Source organism: Gouania willdenowi, chromosome 1 (assembly GCF_900634775.1).
Source record: "Gouania willdenowi chromosome 1, fGouWil2.1, whole genome shotgun sequence".
Classification (NCBI taxonomy): domain Eukaryota; kingdom Metazoa; phylum Chordata; class Actinopteri; order Blenniiformes; family Gobiesocidae; genus Gouania; species Gouania willdenowi.
In genome coordinates this window covers 15845099-15872333 of record NC_041044.1, presented here as the reverse complement: position 1 = coordinate 15872333, position 27235 = coordinate 15845099, and the positions used below count along the sequence as shown (strand labels likewise).

General features: G+C 39.2%; 1 protein-coding gene across 2 annotated transcripts in view; it reads left to right on the top strand.

The window, feature by feature from the left end:
- LOC114470647 (caskin-1) overlaps positions 1–27235 on the top strand; it is a 70392-nt gene that overhangs the window by 21131 nt on the left and 22026 nt on the right. For both annotated transcript variants that reach the window (XM_028458964.1, XM_028458973.1), the window contains exons 2-12: positions 6546–6597; positions 8867–8964; positions 13595–13740; positions 13899–13994; positions 17412–17533; positions 19167–19275; positions 19736–19844; positions 22542–22636; positions 23120–23234; positions 26361–26459; positions 26535–26719. In XM_028458964.1, coding sequence (XP_028314765.1) covers positions 6546–6597; positions 8867–8964; positions 13595–13740; positions 13899–13994; positions 17412–17533; positions 19167–19275; positions 19736–19844; positions 22542–22636; positions 23120–23234; positions 26361–26459; positions 26535–26719 — 1226 coding nt within the window. The remainder of the gene's footprint in view (positions 1–6545; positions 6598–8866; positions 8965–13594; positions 13741–13898; positions 13995–17411; positions 17534–19166; positions 19276–19735; positions 19845–22541; positions 22637–23119; positions 23235–26360; positions 26460–26534; positions 26720–27235) is intronic.

Sequence of the window (27235 nt, the reverse complement as noted above, 5' to 3'; positions counted from 1 at the left end):
AAGTTATTTTAGTCACACACTACATAACAAGGCAGCAGATCAGTCTAGTGATTTACATTTGTTTTTGAGGTAACACACTCATATTACTAAAATCCTACTTTAAGCAGTGTTTGAACGTCTCATTTGGGTGATATGGACCAATATTCATATATCTATATTTTTCTTCAAAATGGCAATAGGTGATATCAACTCAATTTATTTATTCATTTATTTTTTCAATAGTTTTACAAGAAAAACAATAATGAGTCAAAGTCAGTGGAGAAAAATACCACAAAGACCCTTTTATTAATCACTAGCAGCACATTAACAACATTTTGTATCACTTTTGACTTATTATTTCATTAAGGCTGAAATGTGAATAAATTATGTAGTGTTGCTTTTTTCAGGGCAGCTCTGAGTTAATGAAGATAGTTTTTAATTTAAATCACATTCAGGACACTGTCTCTTTAAGAATATGGAAACAGCCCCGTTAGCTACAGCTACAGCAGCAGGTCTGTGCTACAGCCCAGCGACAGAGTTAGTTATAGACGAGAAACACATGCAGTGTTTTCTGAAACATATTTCAGTGCTTCAACACTGATACTGATAGAGTTTTACAGGACAGACAGACATCTGCACTGAACCTCTGACAGACAGCCGCTAACACGGAGGAAGCAGCACAGCTAACTCTGTGTCCGTGCACTGGGGGGGATATCTGTAATGCTGACATGTTGACTAGCAAATGGTGTGATTTGGCAGAGAAAAAACCATTGGATGTTCTGTGTATGGACCACAGACATATGACGCAGACACGGCAATGCGAGGGGTAAAATGTGAACTACAGACGGTTCTACGATCTCCGTGATTTGGGAGATCGTCGTCATGTTGTAATCCTTAACGTTCTAATGTCGTCAGATCGCACACCTTTATACCGATTTTTTCACCGATATTAAAAAACCTCCCAAGCTTTGTTAATCAACTTGAAACAATAGCATATACATGCTATTAGGCTGTACACGATCAGGATTTGTGGGCCGATCACCGATCAGTGAGTTAAAAAAAAAAAACCATCACCGATCCGATCATATGAATTCAGGTTGGTTTTTTTAGATACCGACCAAAATCGTTCGGAACTACCTGATACAGATTCACAGAAAATCAAACGGTACCACAGCCTTGTGACAGTGAGGGAGTGGAAGAGTAGAAGAATTTCCGTGGAGGATCTGAACATAGCATTTGTTGTCAGTGTGTGTGGGTGTGTGGCCCTTTAACTGGTCGCCCGACCAGTGTGTGGAGTTAGGGAGCGTGAGACCGGAGCAGATCGATTATTCGCTGTATGCCATTTTTGAGTGATTGGCAAAATAAATGTTGCAGCTGTTGAAGTAAACCGGAGTCCCATGTCATACTGAGATGATGCTGTGGAGGTAGACCACACTGGAACTATGTGAAGCCTCCATCAGCATTAGCATTAGTGAAGCAAACCTGCTGTTGCTTATAGTCCGTATTCACAGGTGCACAGCGGAGGTGAGGCGCGCACACACACACACACACACGTGTTTCTGTGTCACCACCACTCTGAAATGGACAGAAGTCTCCGATATGAAAGCAAAAATAAACAGGAGCGCAATGCTCTGCTCTTTTAACATGCTCAGGTTGAATAAAAAAGCATCACACATACAAACACACACACACACAGGCACTAACAGCAGACGCTGCCCCGCTTTCACAGCGGGTGGACTGGGGAAGAAGTCCGGCGTTCAGCCGCTTCGCTCCAACAGAGAGACATTTTTTTCATTCACTCATAGGTTTTTACCTTTGTGCACAAATGTGAGCGAAATAAAGCTGTGGTACATAAAGCAAACAATTCTTTGGTGTAAATGAGACGAATAAAACAATGCAATGGGAGCATCTACAGAAAGTTTGATCACGACAATGACAACAAACGACAACAAACTCACTGAATAAATGATTGTCATGGACAGCCGACCTCTCTCGGTGGTAGAGGATGTGGGCGGGGCCAGAAGCGGTGCTACAGATAACATTATCTAGGTTACCAACTTATTTTAATACACAAAAACTATTTTTTTTAGAAAGTTTACAAAAATTCCGTAAAAAAGCATGAATATAGCTTACTTAAATTTAAGTTTGTGCTTTGTGGATAATGTGCAAAATTATTTTGCACATTATGTTAGCACTCAGTGATGAAAATAATAAACACAATTTTGTTGTTTAAGCTCATTTATTAATATACCAAAATGTGTTTAAGTTGAAAAACGTTGCTTCTCTTGTCAAATATTGTTCGGCGATTAATTTAGATTAATCAAGATTAATTAATTACAAAGACTCTAATTAAATAGATTTTTTTTTAATCGAGTCTCACCTCTGGTATTGTTACATTTTTACGAATACTGAGGCCGAGACAATATACTGTATTAAAGGCCATTGTGGCACTTGTTTTATTACTGAAGTTGAATAAATATTCTTATTTTGCATAAATTATGTTTATTTGTGGAATACATTCGGTGGGCATCACATTAAAAGTATGCTTAATGTGTGGGGGTCTTTGTATATATTGGTATTGGTTCATATTTAGTGTTGCAAACCTGTAGTAATCCTTCAACAATTGATTCAAGTTGTGTTTAGTAAATAGGAAGATGATCTAAATCATTCAATTACATCTACGTTTAAGTTCAAAACAATTTGCTGAGCATGAATAACGTTGTCATTTCATACAATAAACGCATTGATGTGATATAATGAAGCTACCCCCTTACAGCGTCAGTTGAATCATTATCATATTGCACCAGATGGTATTAAAGCATGATGATCCTCTTTGATCTGCCTTCAAAAACAGCCTTAAATCCCCATCACACTAAAGTTTTCTCAGTTTCTTAATTGTGGGGAGAATTGGTTAAGAAACTGAAACAATATGTTACGGCAAATTTGCGGTTGACCTCATTTGGAGACATGATTTATTGCTCTGGTTGAATGATGGAGTCCAGGCGAGGCATTGATGATTTTATAAAAAAGATTTATTATAAAATTAAATTAAAAAAAGGAGTAAAAAAGAATCTTCCATCCTGAAAGAATGAAAGGCAAAAGGCTCGTGGCAGAGCAAAAAGGCAAGACCCACTCTAACTAACAGTTTCACAGCTTAAGCTTTTATACAGATAACAGAAAACGTTCCACCCTGAGGTGAGGAGAAGGAGGGAGTCAGATGTCCAACAGTGGAAACATTTGTGGATGATGAAGACGTGTATATTATGAGGAAGATTGGGCGCCAACTCTTATCTGTCCTTGATAGTGTGTGCGTTCATGTATATCTGCCTGTGAGTTTGAGTTTTGGCCTTCAGTAGAGACTCTGTGTTGCACTGAGTACAATACGATCTGTACTGTTTAATCTAACATGATTCAGCTGTTCAAAAGTGCAAAGAGTAATGGAGTCATCATGTATTAAAACATGACAAATTGTACACATGAACATACATTTGACGATATGATGATGAATATAAAAATTGCCATAACAAATAATAAGGTGTTCCAATTCTTCACTGAGCAGTGTCTTTTCCAACAAAAGGTACAAAAATGTAGAAAGATTGGGTAAGATATGCTTTTTGTTACAGAAAATATAGCTTCCATTGTTTTATGAGGTCAGACTGTCTGGGTTTCAAGCTGCAATAATCTCTCAAGGTTAGGTTGGCCCCCCTTTTTGGAGCCTTAACAGGACCCCAAACTTAATAAATAAACATGACGTGAAACGTGTGCAGCTATTCTTGCATTACGCCTAATGCATTCATCTAGAAAAAGTGATTAATCTTGAGTATAATTTTTTTTTTAGTACACAGTGCTTAGATATTATTTACATTCATTCATTCAGAAAAAAAACAACCCTTAAGAAGAGTAAGGCAAGGCAAGGCACATTTATTTATATAGCATATTTCATACACAATAGGGCTGCACAATTATTCAAATTTTAATTGTGATTATGATTTTGGTTGCCATGATTAAATTAACCTGATCATCAGCAATATTTACATTTGCAATACAGACTACACTCTGTAATAGTAAGTTATTTATTTTAATTATATTTAATTATTTTTTAAAAACTTTTTTTTTTAAATATTTCCAATTTATAACATAAAAACAACTTACAACTGTAACAAAATAAAAACAAAAACAAACAAAATAAAAATAAACAAAAACAACAATTTAACAAAGTTTTTTTTCTTCTTTTTTTACCAAATATGATAATCAATTGTGATTATAATATTGATCAAGGCAATTTACATGATTAAAAAGTGCAAGAAAACACATTTAACAGGTTTAAAATCAATAAGAACATTAAAATCAGCTGTAAAAACTTTGAATCAATAATAATATGATTAAAAATCCAATACCTAATACCTACTATTGTGTTTTTTCCCCATCGTATTTAATTCTATGAACCTTTGATAGTATATTCTGGGATTGGGATTAAGAGGAATAATCAATATGGCAGAGATTCTGCAGATCAACTGTACTGGTGTTGCTCACTGGTTTGTCTCCAGTGAAAGTCTGATGGTGACACAGATATCTACTGATTGATCCATCAACTGGGGGAGGGGGTGGCTCTTATGTTTAATCCAAGATACACAGGGGGGCACCTGCATATTCACGCACACGCGCGCACACGCAGGGATATTATGTCAGCGGCGGAGTGTAAACAGTGACAGCATCGCTACCGATCAGCGCACGCTCTTTAGCAAATTACAGGGAAAATTATAGTGTGAGAGCAGGATGAAGGGATGAAGAGCAGATCGAGTCGCAGGGAGAGGGAGAAGCTTTTCCCCCAGATTACAGGACGGCTACAGATTATGCCAGATGGATTATGAGGGTTTGACCAAAAAAAAAAAAAAGTAAGTGCAGAAAGACAAACAATCTGCTTTTTCGGTGTCTTTTATCACAGTGTGTTTTTGGTTTTACAGAGTGTGTCTCCTTCCCGCCATCATATGTTTTTAATCTAGCAAACTCTCAACTATAATCTCATCTCTCCTACACATTCACACAGGACATTAACATAATCAATCACACTAAAGCGCTGCCACATAAGTACGCCCTACATACACACACAGTCCCTTTATGGTCACACATGCAGGAAGTAGCCAAATAATCTATTTAATCGACATGATATTGATCCCCTTCAAACAGCCTTTAACGTTTGGTTTTAAAATATGTTACGCTCTGGTTTTCAATTTTTTTCTTGATAATAAACAAATGTGAACAGGTAAAACAACAACACGTTTTGTTATTTAGGTCTCTAAAAACAAAAAAATCCTAGAAAAACAGGTGAAATGACTCTTATGTAGGACACAAACTCAATTTTGCTCTGGAAGATAAATCTGTGGTTTACAAGGTTTGTACGTTTTTAATATTACAGCTCCACTGACTGACATACACTACTTTGAATATATTGTAAGTCGGATGACTAAAAATTACATGATAGATATAATATTGGATACATTATTAAACAGTGTTTCGTCTGGTTTTACTGGATTCATGGGAATTTTGGGGATATTTGTGGGGGAAAGCAGATGTTTTGGGGGTGAAATACAGCAGAAGCAGAATTTGTTTATCTGTTAAATCAGTTTTTCTTAAATGGGGGTACAAGTAACGCAATGGCACTACTTGAGAGAGAGAGATAGAGACAGAGAGAGAGAGGGGGGGAGGGAAAAATTAAATAATTAAAAATATGGGGTTTTAAATGTTTTATTTTTTGTTAAAAATGATAACCATACTAAATATTACCAGCAACTCACAAAACGACATCAAAAACATACTAAATAAGAGAAAAATATACTGAATAATAACAAAATCAGACAAACAACAACAAAATACACAAAATCACACTCAAATTACTATTACCAGCAACACACAGAATGACAACAAAGACACAGTAAATGAGAGAAAAACACACAAAATTACTACAAAATACACAAAAATATGAAAAACAACCAAATGACACCAAAACACACACACACACACACACACACACACTGAGAGAGAATACTTTAAATAATACCAACAACACAATGACAAAAAAAAACAAAAAAAGAGAAAAATATACTGAATAAAAAGGACAAACGACAAGAAAATACACAAAATCACACGCACTAAGAGAGAAAAATACTTACTATTACCAGCAACACACGGAACGACAACAAACCACTGTGTTAAATGAGTGTTGACCTGATGAACAACAGAAAAACCACATCTAAAAGGATTTATCATTTTTGAGGTCTCAAAAACTTTTTGTCACTTGAATGAATGAAAAAAAAACAGTTTGTGTTGCTGTAGATCATTTTTAACAACAAAAGCTCAAACTTCAAGCACTGCTCACTGTGTAACACCTTAAGATATTTGATCTTAAAGACGCTGCACGGGGTTTTATTTTGAATTATTACATGTATCAAAGTGCCTGCTCAGCTATTCTGGCAAGAGGAGGAATTTTACCACATGAAAGAATAATTAATGAACAGAATTTGCTCTGATTCATAAAAGAGTGTGTTTGTCTTTGCTTTGTTTTTCAGAGCTCCTCGGTGCAGCAAAGCGAGTGAACGTCAACATCCAGGATGCAGATGGGTGAGTGAAAAAAAGCCTTTGATCTCTTCTTCTTCTTCTTTTTTTCATTTATTCTCCTCAAAGCCTTTAAAGAATGTACAGTGGTGGTAATACAAAGCACATGGAAAATCAATAATGATGCCAGTTCTTTCCAAGGTAGTTATAAGAGGTCATGGGCCTTTTCTGTGTGGACTTTTTATATTCTTCCAATGTATGTATATGTTTTCTCATGGCATGTCAGTTTAGTCCCACAATAAAAAAACACATATGATGTTGAAACACATATTTATTGTCTGCAGGTTTGCTGACTGGGTGCAGCTCACCTGAAGTGTACTTTAGACACCTACAGACCAGGAAAAGCACAAAGATTAATCAATAATATTTTATATTGGTAGGGATGTCCCGATACAACTATTTCTCTTCCGATACAATGCTGCTTCCTTAATGGAACGTTCACACCAATTGCGTCCAAAGCGTCAACAGTGTCAGGTTTACACAGACAATATATGTTGGACACCTTCTCGGCGTCTCCTGTGCGGCGCTTTTTGAAGCTTTCAAGATTTTGACGTGCATCCTGCTCTTCCAACACGGCCGACGCTAGAGTTGGGATTGTTGAACTTTTGGGGCATATCGCGGCACGTCGACCAATCAGGAGCATTCCCCAACCATGACGAATTCAGAATAATGAAAGAAAAAAACACTAACCAGAAACAGATGGACAGGCACTCTTCTGCTGGAATAGAGCGCATGTAATTGGTGTTCTGGTAGGAGATGTGAGCGCCAATGCGGGTCAGCAGGTCGTCAAACTGGACACGGGAGAGACGTAGCTCTGGTGAATCCAGAAACGGCGCCGAGGAGCAAATAAAGCCAAGCCACTCTCTCAATAATATAGAGCCGATGAACAGGGGTCGGAGGGGGCGTGGTCAGCAAGGAACTTCAAACTTTTTTCTCCATTCAACCACACTTCTCTATAGCACTCTGACATCACAGTGCACACACTGAGTCACACCAACCGGAAACACCGCCTTCTCAACACAATGTTCCCACCATATCACAGTCACTGGGTGAATTGTGAACGTAACTGATCGCCACAATATCATCCATTGTATGAACACCACCGGTGACAGAGAAGCCCCTCCCCACAACGCACTCAACGTGCTCTCTTCCCAACTTGTTTGGACGCGCATCCAGAGCGTCTTCAACGCTGGTGACAAGCGTCTGATTCAATGGGCACATGCGTCCAACTACGGGCGTGAGGCACGGTTTTGATGCCCGAAGCGCGTTTGGTGTGAACGTACCATAAGCATTAGTCGATACGGATATCAATCCGATACGATGCGATATCAGCTTAAGTCATACGTACTTTTATAACTCATTTTGTCGTGTGGTTTGTTAGAAAAAGCTTGATCAAGTGATATTAGTCAGCAAAAATGGGTATAAGAAAAACTGACCCATTTGTTCTGACCCTCAAACATAATAATATTCTTTATTTGAATAAAATAAGTAAAGAAACGAATTGGAAGATTCTGAGAAAATAATGATATCTGACCGATATCTGCTATTGATATCGGATTGGGACACTCTGATATGTTAGTACTGTTTTTAAAAGTTATTACAGTAAAGAGCAGTTATGATAATCTAGTGAAACGCATCTTGCCTGTGTTCTGGGCTCTTTTTATGATAGACTAGAGAGATGACTGTGGTCCACATGTGCAGCGTTACTTTGAAAAAACTAAAATAAAGAATTATAGTCATCACCTTCATCCTTAGCTCTTAAATGGCCTCGTATGAGCTCTAAATATTCAACTATGGATTTTTTGGCTATATTTAGACTAATGATTGGCTGAGCTTTTGGTGTGCACATGCTTGGTTTACGCCTGCATTGCATTGGGCGCCATTAGATTGAAAGGATCTTTTCATTATGTTGATTGGAATTAGATGATTGGACTCAGCTCCTTGTGTCATGACTGATGAGTTGCTGATTTGACTCTGAGGCCTGGCTCTTCTATTCACCAGGGATCTATTAGAAATGCACACACACAGATACACTCGCACACAGAGATGCCCTGTGTCTGTGCTCGACTCTGGGGTAGAGAGATTGCTTATTAATGGAAGTAGGTCATCCCCCCTACCCCCCACCCCCACCCTCCCATCTCTTACACAGAGATGAGGGGCGGTGCGGCTGTAGGCTGAAGATTAATTCAGCAAAGTTATTCTCTATTTTTACACTTCATTTACGAATATGTGGCATTTCTACACCTAACCTGTGTGCGTGTGTGTGTGTGTGAAGGCTGTCGTCGTTGCACCACGCTGCCCTGAGTGGTAACAAGGAGCTGATCTCTCTGCTGTTGGAGGCCCAGGCAGCAGTGGATATCAAAGATAATAAAGGTAAAGACACTCACAGAATCCCACAGTGTCACACCAAATTCCTGAGCTGGCACAAAACATGTAAGGCTGCCCAGAAAACAACAACCGAAGCACACAGCCTACATGACTCTGAGCCTGGTGACAAACAACACTTTCTATGTAACAAAAGGTGGAGTTGTGAGAAATGCTGTTGTTGTTTTAGGTGGTGGCAGATTTATTTGCACAATAAACAATAGAAAGCAGAGGAGGGGTGCTTAACGGCTGCAGGACTGAGAGCCAGTTGGAGATATAACTGTGAATATTTCCATGCCACACTGGCACATTCCTGCTAAAGGAGAGGAAGAAAATCTCGGGGCAGATGGGAGTTATAATCCCTTCAGGATGTGGGCCTGCTCTCTGTGCCAGCCGTGCTCAGTGTGTCTGTAAACGCTGGCACTCTTTACCAGGTGGTCCCACCTCCTCACTGGGTGTCTTTCTGTGAGGGTGACCTCACTTTATTCCTGCCGTTTGGAAGGAGCTCATGGATTTTTATTTTTACACCAAAAAAAACCTTTTTTTTAATGAGCTGTACCAGCATGAAAAACTCAAAGCTTTTATAGCTAACTGTGTATGAAAAAAGACACTGTAATTAACAAGTTATTTTACAATGTTAGTCCTGCTTTTCTCTTTTAAGTATCACTGCTTTTCAAAGGTCAGCCATTAATTGTATTTTAATATCCCACCATGTCAGTTTTAGGCAGTAAGTACAACAATAAACTTAAATTTTTAGGCCGGCCTATTCACTTTGTTCTATTTTGTTCTTCCTTTTGTTGTGTACACTAGTTAAAATCACTACTCCTCTGTTATTAGTGAACGGATCGAGCTGAAATTTGGTCGGTTTAATCTATGGATATGTACGCATCGATGCTTGGAACCCAATTTTCAATTTGGGGCTCCAAAAGAAAAAAAGAAAAAACAAAAGTCCATTTCTCATTTATTTGCGGGTCAAATATTATGACTTTGGTGGTACAAAATCATTGGCACATGCCAATATATAAATGTGGCCCATGACTACTCCTCCGTTGGGTCGAGTTAGATCGGTATGCAGTTTGGTTTTACTCCATTACTCCATTTGTGTCACGGAGGTGCCAGGAGGCCCCCATTTTTCCAATATCTACTCCTCCGTTACTGCTCCTTGAATCGGGCTGTTATTTGACATGGATATTCTATGAGCGGATGTCAAGAGCCTCTCGTATAGACCTTTTTTTACTCGGTGGAACCAAGTCATTTGACTCAATTCTCGGGAACGTGGTATGTGCTATCCGGTGCGGAGATGTAGTTGGTAGTTCGGCCGTAGTTCATCTGAACTTGTTGAATAATGTGTTTGAAATGTACCATCCACTACAAACTTTATGAGTATATACTGTCTCCATACTATTGTATGGTTAGTATGATTAGGATTGAAGCATACTTCCAAGTTTCCCAAGATGCACACTGAGGCTAAATATCTTTGTTGTTTCTCCACCTTTGAAAGTTCTGATGGTATTTTAAGTGAGAAAGTGTCCAAGTAGAATATCAACATGTGGTCATTGATCCATAAAACTTGCGGAAACACATTTCATGCCGACATTTCAGCTACTGACTAAACTTCCGATTAACTTCAAAACAAGAGCTTCATTTACAAAAGCATTAAAAAAATAATGGAAGACAAGAAGAGATGCTTTAGTTTTGAAACAAAAATGTTTGATTTTTAGCTTGAAGCTGGTCCCAGTATGATAGTATATCCACCTTGCATACTTAAAAAATGTCCTGATATAGTATACAGTACATCCGAGTATTTCTTGCATACTCAATTTTTCCATACTATCTAATGTGAACGCACTACATACTCATGTTGAAGTTAGACTTAGTACGAGTAATACATTAGTATACCATTTCAAACTTTACTTACCTTAACTTTGGCAATGTCATTGAATGTTGCAAAGTCAAGTTTCTAACTTCTTATTTCTGACACGATCTTTTGAAAAGTGTCAATAAAAACACATTCTTACAGTTTTTGTTAACAGAAGTTACTTTTGGTCATTTAGTAAACTAGATGTTAAGGAGATTTTTGTGAACCTTTAAAGACCAGGAACTCATTTGGACAATATTTATACTGTTTGATTTTATCTTAGAAACAACACATCTAACACACAATTTGGGAAACACCTCAACCTTGAAATCATGTTAAGTTACTGTGCCACAACTGACCACCAATGGTCAGCGAACCACACTTTGACAAACACTGCTCCTAATGGACTCGACTTGTAAAAAATGCGTGCATGGTGATGTTTATTGTCTGTGTGTTAGCCTTGTGTTAATCTGTCCCTGCCTTGGGTGGGTGAGTCGGGGCTCCAGCACTCACTGGAGAGAGTGACTTTCAATTATTCAATGTGTGGCCATATCCAGTGGGGTTTATTTTCAATGCAAGGAAGAATCTACTTAGATTAAGGGTTGCCACCTTGCCCCTCCCCCAGGGCTCAGCAACCAATCACTACACTCCTTTGACCATCAGGCTTTGTTGTTATCATTCAACATTAATGATGTAGATTTACTGCAAAATCTCAGCACCGAAAGAGGAGACAACTTTTCTGACCCTCTGTGAACCGCTATGCTCCTCCAAACGGTTGTAGTCATTTGTAGCCTCATCATCAATGGGGCAGCACACACTGGTTACCCAGCAGGCCCCACCCTCCTCCTCGTATTTCATATTTCAACAATCAAACCACCAAACACTAACAATTACAAGTATAGATAAAATTCAAACAAGGTTCAAATTAAATTAAATTTAAAAAAAACAAATCAGTCCATGGTCACAGTTCAGTTTGTCATTTGTGTAGTTTTTATGCGCATACAGTAAGTCCATGCCAAAGTCATGTCAGAGGTCCATGAATGATAAATGGTTCCCATATCCTCTGGAAAGCAACCCTCTTATTTTTCAGGATGTATATGCGTTGTTCCAGTGTAAAAGTTTTATTGAGAATGTTTTTAAATAGATTAAAGGATGGAGGTCTCCGCTGATTGCGGTTGAGTAGGATGCATTTCTTTGCTATAAATGATATTATGCTGATCATCTTCTTGTTTAACAAAGAGGTAGAGTACTGATGTTTTGTCCATCGAGGTTTTTACAACCTTAAGAGTCAGGCCATGCACAGCTTACCTGGCAAGAGCCAGATTGATGTGTAGCCCTCCTTCTAACTCGAGTTCTCCACATCGATCTGGGTCCATGTCTGGCTAATCTTTTCAGAACCAGAGAGGGACATGAACAGAACGCTTGAAGGTGATTGGACAAAGCGCCTTTCCACCAGGATTTGTTTTCGCCAATCACACGTCAGAGATGTTTCTATGGCTACAACAACGACAAGGCTCCGTTAGTGAAAACATACGTCATTACCATCCAAAAATGCACAAAGTGCCTCTCGCTGTTGCTCTTTCAAAAAGTAAATGCTGCATTCTTCTAAGAGTTTATAGCAGCTTCCACACATTCATCATCCTGCTTTGACATCTTTCCGTTTTGATTCGAAGCTATGCTACTAGCGGTAGCCCAGCTAGTTCCTCTTCCCGCAAATGTGGATTCGCCAGTTTAGTTTCGATGCCTCTGCCTTGGTCACACTCGGATATCACATCACCACAACACTGCCTCATGATTGGTTCGAACCAGTTCGGTTTGCTTACAAAGGGTAAGGGCTGGAGCAGCACAAGATGGATTCTGGTGTTTGTGAACACCAGGAGAATCCATCTTGCAGGCAAGGTTTATGCACAGCTTTCCAGAAAGATTTTAATTGTCCACAGTCCCAGAAAACATGCACGATTGACTCTATACGTACTTTGCAACGATGACAGTTGGGGGATACAAGGTCACCAGTTTTAACAAAACACTCGTATTTCACAGTGTTTTTTCGTTAAAGCAAGGGTAGGCGATTTCCTCCAGATACACTTTTTAAATGTTTGGTTGAAATTGTATTTATGTCCTGACAGAAATTAAGATCTTATGTGCTATGAAAAAGGAATGAAGAAAATCCATCAACTGCAGCAGCTGTAAACCTGGAATAACTTTGACCAATGGAAAAAAAACAAACGTTTTTTTTTAACCAATCACGTCTCCCTGTCTCACTGCTCTCATAGGTCACGTTAAGGGTTTGATTTATTTTCTTTGACCTTTGCCTGGAAGCTGTTTGTCTAAAATGTCCCGAGAGTGAGACGGCAGCATCAGCAGAGTTAAAAAGGTCAAGACATTCCAACATTTGCAGAAGTATAGTCTCTAAAGCTAAGATAATGCTGACAGTTCTACTTTCTTCACATTTGGGACTTTCACTAAAACACATGTAAGCATTCAGATACAGTATGTATTGATTTATATAAAGTTAAGAGAGGAGCAATACATTTCCAGTGTTTGGGGTTCAAGGTTGCAAATGTTGTTTACAGTGTTACATTGATGATTTGCAAAGTGGACATATGTGAACTGATGAGTTCACAGAGATAGTTGGAATCAATTAATTAATCAATGAATGAGTTTATCAATCAATCAAATCTGTAGATAATTGGTGATCTTTTTCTCTGCTGTGTCTTTTTGTGTTAAAGCTCTTTATTGTTTGAATGCATGTGCTTGTGTGTTTGTGTACCATCTGTGCAGGAATGCGTCCTCTGCATTATGCTGCATGGCAGGGAAAGACTGAGCCAATGAAAATGCTGCTGAAGGCGGGTTCATCAGTCAACGGGCAGTCAGATGAAGGACAGATCCCGCTCCACCTGTCATCTCAGCATGGACATTATGATGGGGTAACTGTGTGTGTGGTGTGTGTGTGCGCATGTGTGTGTGTGTGTGTGTGTGTGTGTGTGTGTGCACTGGTCATTTTTTATAGAGGCTCCTTGAGTTTTAATTTTATGCGGCAGTGAAGAACTGGGATCAGTAACATACTCCTGTTTGTGTGTTCCAGTCTGAGATGCTGCTGCAGCACCAGTCCAACCCGTGCATCTCAGATGCAGCAGGGAAAACTCCACTCGACCTTGCTTGTGAATTTGGACGAGTTGGAGTAAGTATATTTGCCTGTAATCCAGTCTTATTGCCTGACTGGGTCGTAAAAATCTGATTCTAATCTATTTTTACTAATTTTTCAAAATAGTCATAATGACATATTCAATGGAATTTAATTTATATTAATTTTAAAATAATATTCAGTCTGAACAAGCTGAGCAGAGCTGAATCCACAGCCATCACACATCAAACAGATGAATACATGAAACGTTTTCTCTGCAGTGACAAATACCACTGACTGTGGCCCCAGTAGCTACATTTGAACCTTGAAATTAAACGATTGCACTTACATTTGAATAGTTCACCTGCTGTGCCCTGAACACACAGTTTTACACCTTCCTTTTGGTTTGCATGGACTTGAATTGCGTGACTGAACCCGCAAGCACTCGATTCAGCAGAAGGAGTTCCCTCAGGATAGCTCAATAATGTGCTCACTCGCTACTAAGTGGCCAGGGGTGTGAATTACATTCTGGCTAATATCAACGTTTTAAAGACGGAAAATTGGTGGTTATTTGCGACCCCTGCTGTTAACTAAACCGACAACTTCTAAGCACATAAATTAGTGGTTCTCTAACTTTTTTGGGTATTTTCGAATCCCCACTTTGAACAAAGGTGAAGCCCCACCTTAACAATTAACACATTTTCAAATGTATTGAACTAACAGGGAAAAGGTCCCATCATGTTTTATAATAAATGAAAAAAATGATTAAACTTTCACCTGCATACAAAGCAAACATAAACGCTTAGTAGTAAAAAATACAGAAAATAATGTAACATTGTTTGCGATCTGTGCCAAAAAGCTTAAGACTACAAAAATGGTCGGTTTATTGTTCCACTCCATGTGAAGTAGGAGTGTGACAATATCTCGATACGGCGATATATCGCGATATTTTTCCACACAATCGATTATCGATATGCTCCCGCTAAGTATCGATTTTTTTCGATTTTTTTTTTTTTTTTTCAAAGCTTTTTTCTGCTTTTTACTAAAATGTGCAGGTAGGTCTTCACAGAAATGTTGTCAATGTTTGTTGAAGGAACCAATATATTGTTTACTGTAATATTGCACTATACTGGTGTCACTGGTAAGAAAGACAATATTTTTTGTTTACAGAAATCACTATTGGAGACACTTATTCATTTACATTGGTTTGTTGATACTTATTTACAGAAATGTTGCACTAAAATAGTGTCACTGTTCATAGGACACTTTTTCAATTTATTGTCTTTCAGAGATATAAAATAAAAATAGTATTTTTTCACTTAATCTTTTTTTTATCTTTTTATGTCATAGATTATCATAGGTTGAGTTCTTACCAGTATATTGATAATCGCAGTATCGTCATATCGTGAGATAATTGTTATCGTGAGCTTTGTATCGCGTATCGTATCGTGAGGTACCCAGAGGTTCCCACCTCTAATGTGAAGTACATGCTGATGTAAATAATTTTTTTCTACTTTAGTTCCACGTTACATTTTGTTCCTGGTCACATATTCAATGCAGTTTAATAAGTTAATGCTCTTTTTATTTCTGCTATATTCTTAGGCTTCTCATTATTACTGTCTTTGAATGTAGGACACTGTAGGCAAAAGTGTCCCAAAATCAGATTTTTTAAGGGGGCAAGTGACCAGATCCGATTTTTTAGAAGCAGTGTGAACAATCAAATCTGACAATCAAATTACATTTTCACCACTTTCACATGTGGTCCTGAATCAGACACAGATCTGATTTGAAAAATAAAAAAAAATTAAAAATGACTAGACGAGGACAGGCTTGAGGCATCCACTGTTGATACATTCCTTTTTCTGCACAAGAACATGGATTATCCTTATCTTTGATACATAGATTATGTAAATAGATCCACTGTCTCTTACACGCACTGCGCACCTGTGTGTGTTTGACATGCGTTTAGATTCCTGTGCACTGATCTAATGTTGACATTAACAGTTTGTTAATAAAAGCAGGATTACCACTAAAACTAACATACATATGTCATTTGTATGAGGAAAAGAATAGGTTTTGACTGTCTGTTTTGGGTCGGGCTTGGATATGAATACCTAATGTCTGTCGGGTTCGGTTTTGCTCTGTCGGGTTCGGGTCAAAGCTTGAAGGTTCATATCATAACTGGTCTGTGTTTAAAAGCACATCAGCACCACAACAATCCAAAACAAAATATTAGGTTCTCTTTTTCTTTCTCCTCGTCCTCCTCTGCACCTGCTCATTCATTCTCTGGCTCCACTGCACAAACACTTTGTGTCAAACGCGAAAATGCGCATGCGGGTCAGTTTGGAGCCGCAAACCGTTCACACTTGAATCTGATACAGGTCACATTTTAAATGGTAATGTGAATGGACAAACAAAAAATCAGATTTTAGCAAAAAAAAATCGGAATCGAGCCTTCAAGGTTCCATGTCATGGTTTTTTCACCCATCTCCATTTTTTCTAAGAACCCCAAAAACATAATATTTGAGGTTTATTTTCCCAAACTCGCCTGTTTTCCAGAGTTTTAGCCCTATGAAAAGTCACTTTCTGAGCAACTCCACACAAACAGGCTGATTTGCGGCCTACTTATGAATATCCATGAGGGGGCGGGCCTATAGACAGGACACTGACTTCCTCCTCCCCGCCCACCTCCCACCCACTCCGTAGCCGAGCTCATGCTACTTTATAAACACCAGACAGAGTGTGGGGGCGGGGTGTTCACCGGTACATACATAGACTGTAGAAAATACATACATAGCACTGTGTGAAGGACACTGAAATGCTCACCTTCGTGGGCGTGTCTGTTTACATGTCAATCACGGCAGAGAGCTTCCTGGAGGCGCTGCTTCTCCAGCTCAAATTCGTCATCAAAGTGGGAACGCGTCATCAAATTGGAGCGAGGTGTTTGAGTTCACCCTGCAGTAAGAAAGGAGCAAATCACCCTCTAACGATTGAGGGAATCAATGAAAAAAACACTTTGTGCATGTGTATGAAGCCCTAATATCACTTTATCATGTTTAAAGCACAGAAAAGTTGATTTAGCATAACATGGGCCCTTTAAGGCTTGCAGTGCAAACCTATAGATGACTGTCTACAGGGAACCAGCCACTGCCACTTTTTAAATAAAATTTAATTGAACATCGTACACAAAGGGAGAAAACTTGGCCATCCGTTTGATAAAGTAGACTTTACAAAATATGTTAGTTTCATCTCTTCATTGATCTGTTCTCTGTTCATTCATGTGTTCCTTTGGTTAAATTTTGTAACTGAAATGAGCTGGTTTTTCCCTCTGTAACTCACCAACTGGAAAACTACTTCCAGTGCTTTGTTATGCTGACGTACTACACACAATGCTTTTAATCTAACACCAGCCTCCCCTAAGTGTCCAATACCTGGAATGCTTGTTTTATTTTGAGTGTCGATCTGTGTGTTTAGGTGGTGCAGCTCTTGCTCAGTAGCAACATGTGTGCCGCCATGCTGGAACCAAAACCATCTGACCCCAATGGAGTGTCACCCCTTCATCTCGCTGCCAAGAATGGACACATAGACGTCATACGGTCTGAGCATCTTCTGCCTATCATTTGCTGTACTCAGTACTTGTTTTTATACGTCTTTCTGCAAATCAGTGTTATCCACTGTGTGACCTCTAGCTCACAAAATCTCATTAAACTTGAAGCTTTATCTTGTAAATCAACAAAATTATAGTTTATTGAAGTGTTGAGTGTATTTATAACTGTGATTACTTCATTTGAGGAGTCGTTTTTATAAGCCCTCCTGTAGTTTTACAACTGCCATGAATCCATTTACAAACACATTAAAAGGCAATTTTCCCGGTTTCACAAATGATAATTTTTCGAGACTTACTGGGGGTTCATTCTGCTCATGATGTTCTCAGATGCTGCCTTTTGGCGTTTTGTTGATTTTTTACCAACCATAAACCTTCCCAGTGTCCATCCTCATACTGGTTTATGGAGTACTCCACCTTCTTGTTGAGGTTTTATTGGTTTTTATTATTCATTGTCTGCTGAGAGCTTCATTCTGTCACCGCTAACGGCAAAATATATGAAGCAGTAGCAGTCAGTGGTCCATCAAAGACAGAACAGATGGGGAAACCGGTTCAACACAGGGAGTGCACACTATTAATGATGGCCCACTTTTAAAAAAGCACACTGACGTACACACACTTTGCTGTATTAGCATTAGCGTGGTGCTATTGTAAGACATAACAGGGCTTTTTTAAGTCCACGTCCCCATTAGAAGTTCTTTTGAAAATCCTGGACTTTAACCTTTAGTTTGTTGGTTCACTAAAAGGATTTGTACAGCACATAGGAGATGGCCAGCGTTAGATACTTCAAGTAATGCCTGAAGAGTCAGATGGACTATTTTTATTTTTCAAGTCAAAGCATGAAAAAAACAATTAATAAACTGTCCAAATCAGACTTGAAATCACACAACATGGACAGTGGACACATACACAAAGAACACAAAGATCCAATTCTTCATATAATTCTGGTTTTCCACTGAATTCCCCTGCATTTCACAATTCTGTAAAAACAATAAACATATCTACGTTTTAGCAGCTTAGCTACTGCTGCAGGACCTGAAGATAAAATTAGAATAAACTAAACATGACGCCGATGATTCAGCGACCTTCACTGACACAAAGATGTTCAAGATATTTATGTGTTTGGAAAAATGTGATAGATAAATTATAAAATATGTTCATGCAGGAAATATATTGTAAGAAAAATATGACTTTAGTGACTTTTGACTGAATTCAACATGTATTCTTAGTAAGGCTTTCCTTGTGACTGAAAGGCATTAATGTCCCATGAAAATATATTGGACCATTGACACAATATATCACCATATACGTCAGGTCAGCTTAGAATATTTTTAAATGACCAATGGGTGCTTTATATGCTGTTATCATTGGTATGGTTGACGCATAGTTTTCAGTAGTTATTAAAAGGTGCTTAATCAACCTAAAATGTGCTTGTTGAGTTTTTTTTGTTTTTTTTTTTTAAATAAAACTACAAAGTCCATAAATTTTAAAATATTTTTATTATGATGATATTTTACTGTGTAGAGAGAAGGATTCTGACCTCAACTGTTCTGTATTACCAAAGAGGGGAAAAGATGGATGTGTGAAATTTCAATAAGTAACATCATATTGATTTTGTGCTCCAGCTTGCTGATCCAGGCTGGGATAGACATCAATCGACAGTCTGAGTCGGGCACGGCCCTCCATCAGGCTGCCCTCTGCGGGAAGACGGAGGTAGTTCGCCTGCTCTTGGATGTAAGTACCAGTGTGTGTGTGTGTGTGTGTGTGTGTGTGTGTCTGCTGAGGATGTTTACATAAGCAGCTGTGGTTACCCTCGTCCTCCCTTGCTTTAGCTGAACAAGTTAACACATCAGCATTCGTGGCTCATCCGATGAAGCAGCTTGAGGGAAAAAACCCAACGGAATACGTTTACTCGTTACTTAAAAGCGTCTCACACAGGCTAACCTGTCCATGTGCCAGTGCTCAGAGCGTTTTATCACCTACCTCCTTTTTCACCTTCAGATAAATAGAAATGCTGATGCTCAAGCATGCTTTTATTCAGGCTCTGCTTTGATCGTTCTCCTCTACCCTTTTACAATTTCACGTTGGATGTTAATGCTGAGACAGCACACAGGTGCACGCAGCCTAATTATGAACTCTGAGAGAGACAGTTTGACTTTGTTGCTTGAACCATTTTTCTTGTTCTTCCATTCAGAGTGGAATCAGTGCAGGAGTGAGAAACACCCTGAGTCAAACCGCCCTGGACATCGTCAACCAGTTCACAACCACACAGGCCAGTCGTGAGATCAAACAACTTCTGAGAGGTGAGGGGGACACGGAAAAATGCTGCAACTAAACCAGCTTAAGCAGTATATTTATCTTTTGAGTTCACTGTAGTGTGGTTGTACAAAAGATTTGTGACGAGGACACATTTTTCTAGTCAATATATTGTCCCACAAATGATTGCCGATGAATGATTCTTTGAGACCAAATGAACCACTAAAGGAATGATAATATATCATCATAATGTAAGTACACCCTTTCATATGCACTAAACGTTTATTTCTCATGAGTATTTTTACTATTGTAAGTGGAATGTCAACAACTTTTAAATATTCTAAATCAATAAAACAAAGAAAATAAATTAAATGTAATTACATGTAGCTTCCCTGTGCATTCCTTGCCGTGCATAACGTTACCTCCTCATTAAATGGCTAATTTATTATCATCCCAAGCCGAGTTAATCTGTGTACTGTTCGTTCTTTGGTTGTTCCGTTTTAAAAACCAAAATAACAAATAAACGGTGTGGTTATTTTGTTTTACTGACTTAAAACTAAAACAGAAATACAGAAACATCAAAAACTAGACAAGCAGCGTTTTTCTGTTTTAAAATTGAAATATTAATGTTGAAATTTTGTTCTGTTTGTGAGATATTTGGATATTTATGGGCAAATTAGAGGCAGACCCTAAGCATGTCACATTCTGTCAGAGCGAACAGAACCAGAACTGAAGTCCACTGTACCTGGTTTCCCTACCCAGGTTCTGGACCAGGTTTCCGCACACAATAGGACTGTTTGGGATTTATTTCAGCAGTTTTTTGGTCCTGCTCCAGTTGTCATGCAGTCTGTGGTCGTAAAAAGCTGCTCACGTTTTAAGTTTCGTTTTGTGGTGTTACGGTCCAAAGAGTATCCGAATAAACTGGTGACTGACTATCGTCTGTGAGGCTAGTGTGAGGAACAATAGATGTTAGAGCTTCTATGATTTGACACTTTAGGAAAAACAATTAAATAGATATGTTTTTTGCACATTATAATACCGCTATCCACTAATGGCAGCCGTCAACACGGAAGGTGATCACAAGAAATGAGGAGCACCAGTAGATTACACCACCTCTGGTTCCTTTAATCACATATCATGTGTGTGCTTTTTGTGACATCCATTTTATTCACTGTATTAATGACATTTCAATTCACCAGTTCATCAGTAATGTGACATATGTGTTGCTCCTTTTTTATCCGAGAGTAAAAGTCCACCAGCGTCTGTGGGTCCTCTCTGTGTGGTGAGATTAGAATATGAAGCTCTCGTCTTAGTTTCGCCTTAAATATCCAAATATCTCACAAACAGAAGAAGATTTAATTTTTAAACAGAAAAACACTGCTTGTTTGGTTTTTTATTTTTCTGTGTTTATGTTTAGGTGTTAGGTCAGTTAAACAAAATAACCACACCATTTATTTGTTATTTGGAGTTGGTTTTAAAACAGAACAACTAAAGAATACCAGTACACGTATTCTAGTTGCATATTTAGTTTGTTGTAGGTTCTTTTATATGTTGAGACATATGTTAGAGTTTCAGTTAGGAAGTATAGGAAAAGTTAAAGATAAGTTTATACTTCTTTGTGACGGAGCAGGTCCGTCACTGACCGCGGGCAACAGCACACACACACACACACACACACACACACACACACACACACACACACACACACACACACCCGCAGCGCGGAACAGAGACAGCTCTAAAGCAGACACGTCATCCTCCAAACTTTTCCCTTCTGACAGCGGTTCTGGGTGCAGACAGGTAAATAACATAACCTCTCCTTCCTTCCCCAGTCATAGCGCAACCAAGAGTGCACACTTGGAAGCTCTAGTTGTTAAAATGCATACATTCAAAGCGCTCTTACCTGCAGTCGTCCCATGTAGGGATGAGGAAACGGGGCACATTACTTCCGCCTTTTTTATAGTTTATTGATACCACTAAATGGTCACATGATGTGGGTAGTTTAGATATTAATTATTCCTGGGGGAAAATAAGTGTTATTTGGGGTTTTGATTGAATTTAAAATAGGTAATTAAAAAACCTATAAATTAATGATGGGGATGACAATGTGTGGAATGGTTTATTTAGAAGAAACTATTCTTTGGGAAAAATAGATCATGAGATTGATGACGCCCAGTAGGAGGGGCTTTTACTTTAAATACAGGCTGCTATGGCCTAGTGGGGAGAGTTGGTTCTGGGTTACAGAGCAGGTAACACCAGGTGATGACATAGTTGGTCTGATGAGTCACAGAAGGACTCTATTCAACTTGTTTTTTTTGTTTGTTTTTGTTTCATTGTATCTATTGTAAATAGTATTTTCTCATCAATGTTTTTTCCTGTGCTACACCTTTGGAGGCCGGCTGTAAATAAATTCAACATCACTAAAATCTTCTGACTACGCCTGTGTTTTGCCCACTCTTTGGAGTGTTTTTGGGAGGACCCCACGACATTCTTCCTACTCGCGTAAACTAAGACGCTTAAGAATTTGGTGATGCAAAATACTGTTTTGTTTTTATTTATTGATGTTTGTTATTTTCATTTTTTCCCGTTTTTAAGTTGTCATTTATATCATCAAAATAAAGAAATCAAATCAGATATTGCATTAGGTTGAGACTTTCAGATTGGATGGATGATCCTTCACAGTGTTCATCGCTGACCGTGTTGCTCACTCGTTCACCTGCACCATGTCTGCTTTTATCTCTCAGATGCGTCGGCTGCGATGCAGGTGCGAGCGCTAAAGGACTACTGCAACAACTACGACCTCACCAGCCTCAACATCAAAGCTGGAGACATTATAACGGTATTGTTGTTTTCTGTTAGAGATACAGAGTTAGAAGCCTGAACCTGATGGGCCGCCCACTCATGTAGGCGAGATCCGTAGTTTTTATCCGTTTTTGGATTTGTTCGATGAGATCTGTCCGTTACCTTCATTGCCCCCCTCTCTGTGCTTTGAAAGGCTCATCAAACACAGTTTTATGATGAAATTATTGCATCAGTTTTCCCTCATTATAACAGAGTTAGAAATAGGTTTTTCTGCCGTACATATTTTATAATTCATTTATGTGTGAAAGTCAAAACTAGAGCACAATAATGATTAAGTTACTAATTTTCTCACATAACATCTGCTGCCCACTTAAGATGAACTGCTCCTTATTTGGCTTCTGAACTAAAATGAGTTTGACACCCCTGAGCAATTGTTTATTATTGATGAGTTTGAACATCCCTTTCACACGTCTTAAAGACTTTGCTATTTGTCATTGTGTGTGTGCGTGTGCGTGTGCAGGTCTTAGAGCAGCACTCTGACGGCCGATGGAAAGGCTGTATTCATGACAACCGCACAGGGAATGACCGTGTGGGCTACTTCCCTTCCAACATGGTTGAAGTCATCAAGAGGGCAGGTGACCACCCACATGACAGCCTGTGTGTGTATGTGTGGTGACGGCTGTGTGAGCTTCTGTGTGTGAGTTTAGCAGCTGTTCTGTAGTTAGAGCTGATCATTAGTGGTAGATAGCTCCAGCGTCAAATCACCGGCCGTTCTCTCCCACCTGTCAGTCTCATCCATTGGTCACACCTCTCATGCTCCTCTCCTGTATATTTCTGCTCCGTCTGTCACTTCCCTTCATTGATAAACCTGTCACACCCCCTGCTCTGCTGCGCTGTGATGTTTCTGTTCATATTGATTGTTTGCTTACACTTGTGATATATTCCATGTGAATATATTGATGTGTTATTTGTTCTTGTATTTTCTGATTTATTCATGTTCCTTTATTATAGTTATTATTAATTCATGCTTTTGTAGACTTGTATTATTATATTGCTATCTTTCCTGTTGACTGATCAGTTTTGTTGTTGTTGTTGTTGTTGTTGTTGTTGTTGTTTTGCACTTCCCTCCCCCTGGCCCGTGTCCAGGTCACTCACTCTCCCACCAGTGTCACACCCTCCTGCTCCGCAGACCCAACCCCTGCCCCATTGCCTCAGTCAATGGACACCCATACCCCCCCACTAAAGTCCTCCCCCTGCATCTGCCCTCCCCTCCTCCTCCCCTCCACGCTAACAATCAGTCCCCCCCTCGGTTCTCCTCATTTGGGTACGTTCCTCTCTCCATCTCTCCTCCTTCTCTGTCTACTCCTCCTCCTCCTCCTCCTCTCTCCACTTCTCAGGAGCAGCGAAGTCAGACAGGTACATACTGTAGAAACACTTTAAATCCCAGAACAACCTCCTTTTCTCATTCTTTATTAGAAAAAGTCCATTCAAAACACTGGATTAAAAACAGGCAAACAGAACTTTAATTTGAGTATCGTAGTTTTAGAAATAATATGTTAAGGTTCCAACTTTTTACGGGAAATTTATTTTGATCTCCCGACATGTTTCGACTGTCAACTGTCAGTCTTCCTCAGAGGCGTCTGGTGATCGCTTTGGTATGTTCTTATGAGTTATTTCTGGGTGTGGCCAATTTGAGAGTTTTCTCAGGCTGGCCACACCCCCAGCCGCCTAATGGGAGAGTAAGAATGTTGATGTTAAAGCTCTGCTTCTCGAGGGGTATTCCATAAAGCAGGTTATGTGCAAACTCTGAGTATGTACGGGCTCAAATGAGGAAAACTCTAAGTATCCCATGGTTGCTGGCAGGTTTTATCAAAGGAACCCTGGGTTTCTACCTGGTTCCGCCCACCTGAACACCGTTTCTCAAGGAACACTTTTTTTTACTTAACACTCTTCTCTGAAACACATTAGTAACATCACACAAGAAAGATGTGCTCACATCATTACAAATGATGTGGTGCTTTACGTTATTTTTAAAAAAATTTTGCAAACTGTAGTTTTCTTTGTATCATTGTGGCTGCAGAGCATTTAGTGAAAGACACTGTGAAGTTGATCTGCATAAAACATCTACTGATATCTGTAGTAAAGTTCCCTGGATACATACCTGTGGATAATGTAAAGGGGGAGATGACAGATTAATTACACATATACGTTGTTTGATACTGTAATACAGCTCGATGTAAGGGCATCAATGAACCATTAGGTCGGGGGTTTGAATCCAGGCTCAGTTATCTTTTTTATGACTTTTTTTGGACGTTGAGATGACTCTGGCGACTACATTACATTAAAAATCAATATAAATACGACGTCAAGCGGCCGTCTCCGGTCTTCATAGCCACTGTAGTGGGAGGGCTGTACACTTCCCCAACTTACTGGTGCCAAAGACAGTGGAAAACTCCTTGAATACACCTCTTCCATTCTAATTATATTTTGAGTGAACTCATCCTTTAGAAACTCCATAAGTTGAGCATTTAAACTGTAAGTACAAGTGGTCTATGATAAAAGCTGTAAACCTACAGTGATGAGCCCTCTCAGTGCAGAACCCTCTGTGGCTGCCCTGCCCCCACACCTCCGTGGTCGTCAAGCGATGAAGTGATGAAGCGACCAAAAAGCGTGACTAATTACGGGTGATTTAAAAGACTATATAGTCGCTGAAGTGGCGTTCAGTGTGAACGCACCTTTAGAACAGGCTCATATTCTACAAACACCGGCTTATTTCACCCATCAGGGTGAATAAATCACCCTTTTTCAGGTTTTTGCCATGGCAGCTCGTTTAATCTTTGCTCCATTGATGATGCTTTTCATCACAATCGTGCACGTAAGTAACCCAAGGTTTACATACTCAGGGTTGATTGACTCACTTCATACCAGCTGTAATGGAATCCGATACCCAGAGTTTCCCATTGCGGGGTCTGTTGACCCAGAGTTTATGGATAGACTCAAAGTTTGTTAACCCTCCTTTATGGAATACCCCTCTGGTCCAGATGGACTCTTTGATCCAGCGTTTGTTTCCGTCTGTCCCAATTATTTGTCCCAGTCCAGATTTTATTTTCTGTTCTATAGTGGTCTGACATTGCAGACTTGAGATTTTGCTGTTGTGCCTTTTCTTTCCTCATGCTTGTGAGTTGTCCGGCTGTCTCCTTTTTGGAGGAGATCAAAGTACATTGAAAAAAGTTGTATATATATTTAAAGAAGACAAAATGAATTTGCTGGAATTATTGTGTAGTTTTTTTTTTCATCCAGTGTTTTGAATAATCTTTTAAAAGCTTCATTAACAGGGATGTTCTAAACATGAATGGCCATTACAATTTTTTTCTTTACTTTTTTAAAAGATATCATTTGAACAAAAAAAACAAACAAAGATAATTATGTAAGAAAAATCTGAAATTCTTTTTTAACTGCATTGATAGTGTTATTACAAAGGCTAATAATAACTTTAACCACTGTATGTCAACAATTAGAAAGCCAATTGACACCTTGAGGTTGTTTGTTAATAATAAGCGTTATACATGGAAGTTACTATGAAAGGTCTGCAGACTGCAAGTCCATAAAATGACTTTTATAAGGAACATATTTTGTTTATGAATGATGGATGCATCTTTGTGTGTGAGTCTGTTGTTCTTGGTGTTCATTTAACAGGTAAAATATGTTGAGAGTAACTGATTTTGTGTGTTTCCATATGTAAACGTGTACATGGAAAACAGGCTCGAGGACGGCAGAGCTCAGTCCTCAAGGTTCTCCCACTCTGGGTCAGCAGAGCAGCACCAGTGAGGACATCTGGGTGCTGCGCAAACCTCTGGCAGGTAAAAATCAGTTCACGCGAGGCACATTTTGTCACTTGTTTGCTGTTTAATGCTGCGTTTTGTGTGTGTGTGAAGGTGGGGAGCGCAGCGGCAGCGTGGGGAGCCTGGGCAGTGGCCGCTCATCCAGCAGCTTACAGAGTTCTGGAAACACACACGTCCTGACCACACCTGCTCCCAGTCCCCACCCAGCACCAATCCCAGGAGTCAACACTCACGGACTGAATGCTCCAGGTCTGCACGCCCAAGCAGAGGGAGTCAAGGTGAGAATAGTCCGTGCATGTTATGTCTGTGTGTGGATTATCATGCTCCCTACACAGTTTCTGAAAAACGACAACTCATTCAGATAAGCATAACTCCCGGTTATCTCAGCAAGGACTTTTTTTTCATTATTTGTAAAAAAAAAAAAACAATGAAACTTTTAATGGTAACCTCCTTTTTTCTTTTTAATATTATTCCATTATGAACTTAAAGCTGCAGTATGTAAGGGTATTTTTTGCGTCATTTGGTCAAAAATCAATAATCATCTTTAAGTATATTGTAATCCAAAGTGTTCTAAGTGGACAGTGAATGTCTTCTCCTTCTTCTGGCTCTGTGAATGTGCTTTGTAAATCCAGGAGCGTGATGCTGGACAGATTTTTCTACCAACAGGGCAATTCATGAGCTGTTGTGGGCGCTCGAGCTGCTCGTCAAAAGTCTATGCGCGTTCAAAATTTGAGAATAGTAGAAAGTCTAATAGCAGATGTTCCAGCAAAAGTCTCCATCGCGGCTTTTAGCAC